Raw genomic sequence first — 2,678 nt, 5'->3', positions numbered from 1 at the left:
CATAAGGCTCTGCGCGAAGCTCTGCGTAAAGCTCTGCGTACGGAGGCTCTACACGAAGCTCTGTATCGGGTCCCCGCTATATTCCCGATAGCGTCTACATATGTCTCTGCCTATATAGCCGCCTTATTTTTTACCCTTTCTTTTTTCCTTATATCCTCCCTACCTAGGGAGGCACTAGAACGGCAGCTAGCAGAGGACCGTTGCTAGAACTAGATAACCGTTACCAAAACCAGACGACCGTTACTAGAACCAGACGACCGTTGCTAGAGCTAGACGACCGTCGCCAGAACCAGACGACTGTTATTAGAGCCAGACGACTATCGCTAGAGCTAGATAACTGTGTGGTTACAGGTCGGCTAGGCCACGCTAAAGGGTGGGTCTACCATAAGCGCTAATGCACAATCCCTGCACGGGGCAGCCTCAGCTAAAAATATAAGATTACGTGGTTAACCGAGCCCAAATCGCTCATCCCACCACATAACTTACCTCCCGGCTCCAAAACAGAACCAACCATTATGGGTAACTAGTTATAACGTATTTATAACGTGTTCGGAATATATTTTAATTTAAATAGATCTATTTAATAATTACCAGCCACTAGATTTCTCTAGTAATGATAAAAATAAGTTTAAAATTAATTCGGAAGATAATATTCTTGGGTTAGAAGATTATATGCTAGAAGAGAGTTGTATATAGCCGCAAGATTAGATTAAGGTAAGTTTTTAATATGTTCTAAATACGTTCTGGTCCAGTTCTAAACGTATTTAGCCTAAAGTTCCTTATATTATATTTCTTACTAAGGCATCTACTAATCCTCTTACTACACTTATAATTAAGGATTGTTTAAGCCTTCTAGAGTACCTATAGACGCTAAATAAAGGTTATACTTACTATATTAACTTAAGAGGCACAGATACACAAAAAGCCATATAGGTAAGTTAATAAAAATCTAAATTATACTCTAACTATATTTATAACTAGTTTATAACGCGTTTAGATCCAATACGGAACTAAATAAGTGTATACTCCTAAGCCTATAACGTCCGCTCTCTTAAATATAAGAGGTAAAAAATATAAAATGCGTTATTTAGGAGTAAAACAGTACAAATATCTTTAGAATTTGTTACGATTTTTAAGACATACTATAGTTTCTAAAGAGACGTAGGGTCTAATATAGAGAGAGCGGGTAGCCCTAGATAGAAGCGACCTAAATATTCGCAAACGTAATATAAATAGGTACAGAACTGGTTCTAAATCTATTTAGTACTTAAGTTAATATATATAAGCTTATTTTTAGCAGCCTAAAGACAATTTTAAGCTAGAAATATATGTAGCTTTTAAACAGAGGCTTATGCACTAATAATTAAGCAACAAAGATACTCTATATATAATTATCTTACCTAAATATGTTTAGAACCCAACCAAATTACGTTTAGAACTAATTATATTAGGATGTTACTAATATTCGGCACTTATTTCTTACCTATACGCAGGCTACTATAGAAATATATTTAGAGTACTTCTGAAAAGCATTACCAGCGAATAAGAAATACGATACTGCGTATTTAACATCTCTTATTTAACTAGGTAATATAGGTGACAAAGCAACGGAGTAATGCGGAGTTATTAAATTAAATCTCTGTAGGAGGGTAGACTACGGTAAGAAAAATATAACCTGCTTAGAACGCGTTCTAACTATATTTATAATGTGTTTGTAACGTGTTCCTAGGAATTAACCACCCCCAGGGACTAGGGAAACTTATTTATTAGGACTGCGAGGTTACTTTTCACGTTTTTATTCCAGACGACTTAGAAGAAACTCCTTATATTTATTTTACCTCGTATAGGGTATATAGTTATGCACCACCCCCCCCAAATAAGCCGCCTCTAGAGATACTAAATGAGGTAATTAAGTTGGTTCGTTAAATGCGTAATCTAGATCTTACCCTTAGTAAATATATTCTAAACTAATTACGAATAAATACCTAACATCTTTATAGGAAAGTTTCTTTAAAGTCCTGCCCTTAAATAGTTTTGCATAGAGTATAGGAAGGCCTCTTTAGCATAGATCTATATAAGCTTTACTACTATAGATCGTATTACTAGATTAATTTAAAAAGAGAAGCTTACTCTATACCCAGAAGAAAAAGGACTGGTAGGGGTAGTATATAAGTTTAATTAAAAGTATCGAAATCCTAAAATAGTATATAAACATGTTACAAACGCGTTCTAATAGGCTTGCTAATATATTATAGGCTTATATCCAACAGATCTATAATAATTAAAATAGAGTTATAATAATCTGCTTTCTATAAAAGCAAGCTAAGATCTTCTTAGCCTAAACTATATTTGAAGTTAATATGTCTTTTAAACGTATTGTTAAAAGAAATATAAACAAGATTATATTCGCTGTTTAGCTTAAAGAGTATGGCAAAAGTATTATTATATAATATAAACCCGTTTGGAACGCGATACTAATATATTCTAATAGTTTTTACGCTTACATATATTATTACTAATACGGAAATAAGGCGTACTTACCAGTTATGCTTTAAGCGAGTCTTTTAATTACTTTCTAAATGTCTTTAAAAGCAGATTCGTTGGAAACACATTCATAGTAATAAGGGAGGCTTTAAAGCTGTTATATCTAATATAGATGGCAAGTAAATGGCTAGTAG

The 2,678-nt window shown here is 33.8% G+C and overlaps 1 protein-coding gene across 1 annotated transcript; it reads left to right on the top strand.

Moving 5' to 3' along the window:
- Window positions 1-1,773: 1,773 nt before the first annotated feature.
- Window positions 1,774-1,926, top strand: K441DRAFT_577403 (uncharacterized protein; the record flags this gene model as incomplete). The annotated part of the gene is made up of 1 exon (XM_067644240.1): window positions 1,774-1,926. A coding segment is annotated over one exon (153 nt), but the record flags the coding sequence as incomplete, so codon positions are not given.
- Window positions 1,927-2,678: the final 752 nt, after the last annotated feature.

This window comes from Cenococcum geophilum (genome assembly GCF_001692895.1).
Source record: "Cenococcum geophilum 1.58 unplaced genomic scaffold K441scaffold_43, whole genome shotgun sequence".
NCBI classification, from domain to species: Eukaryota; Fungi; Ascomycota; class Dothideomycetes; order Gloniales; family Gloniaceae; genus Cenococcum; species Cenococcum geophilum.
Note: the sequence above shows the minus strand (reverse complement) of the source record. Positions and strands in the feature narration are given on the sequence as shown.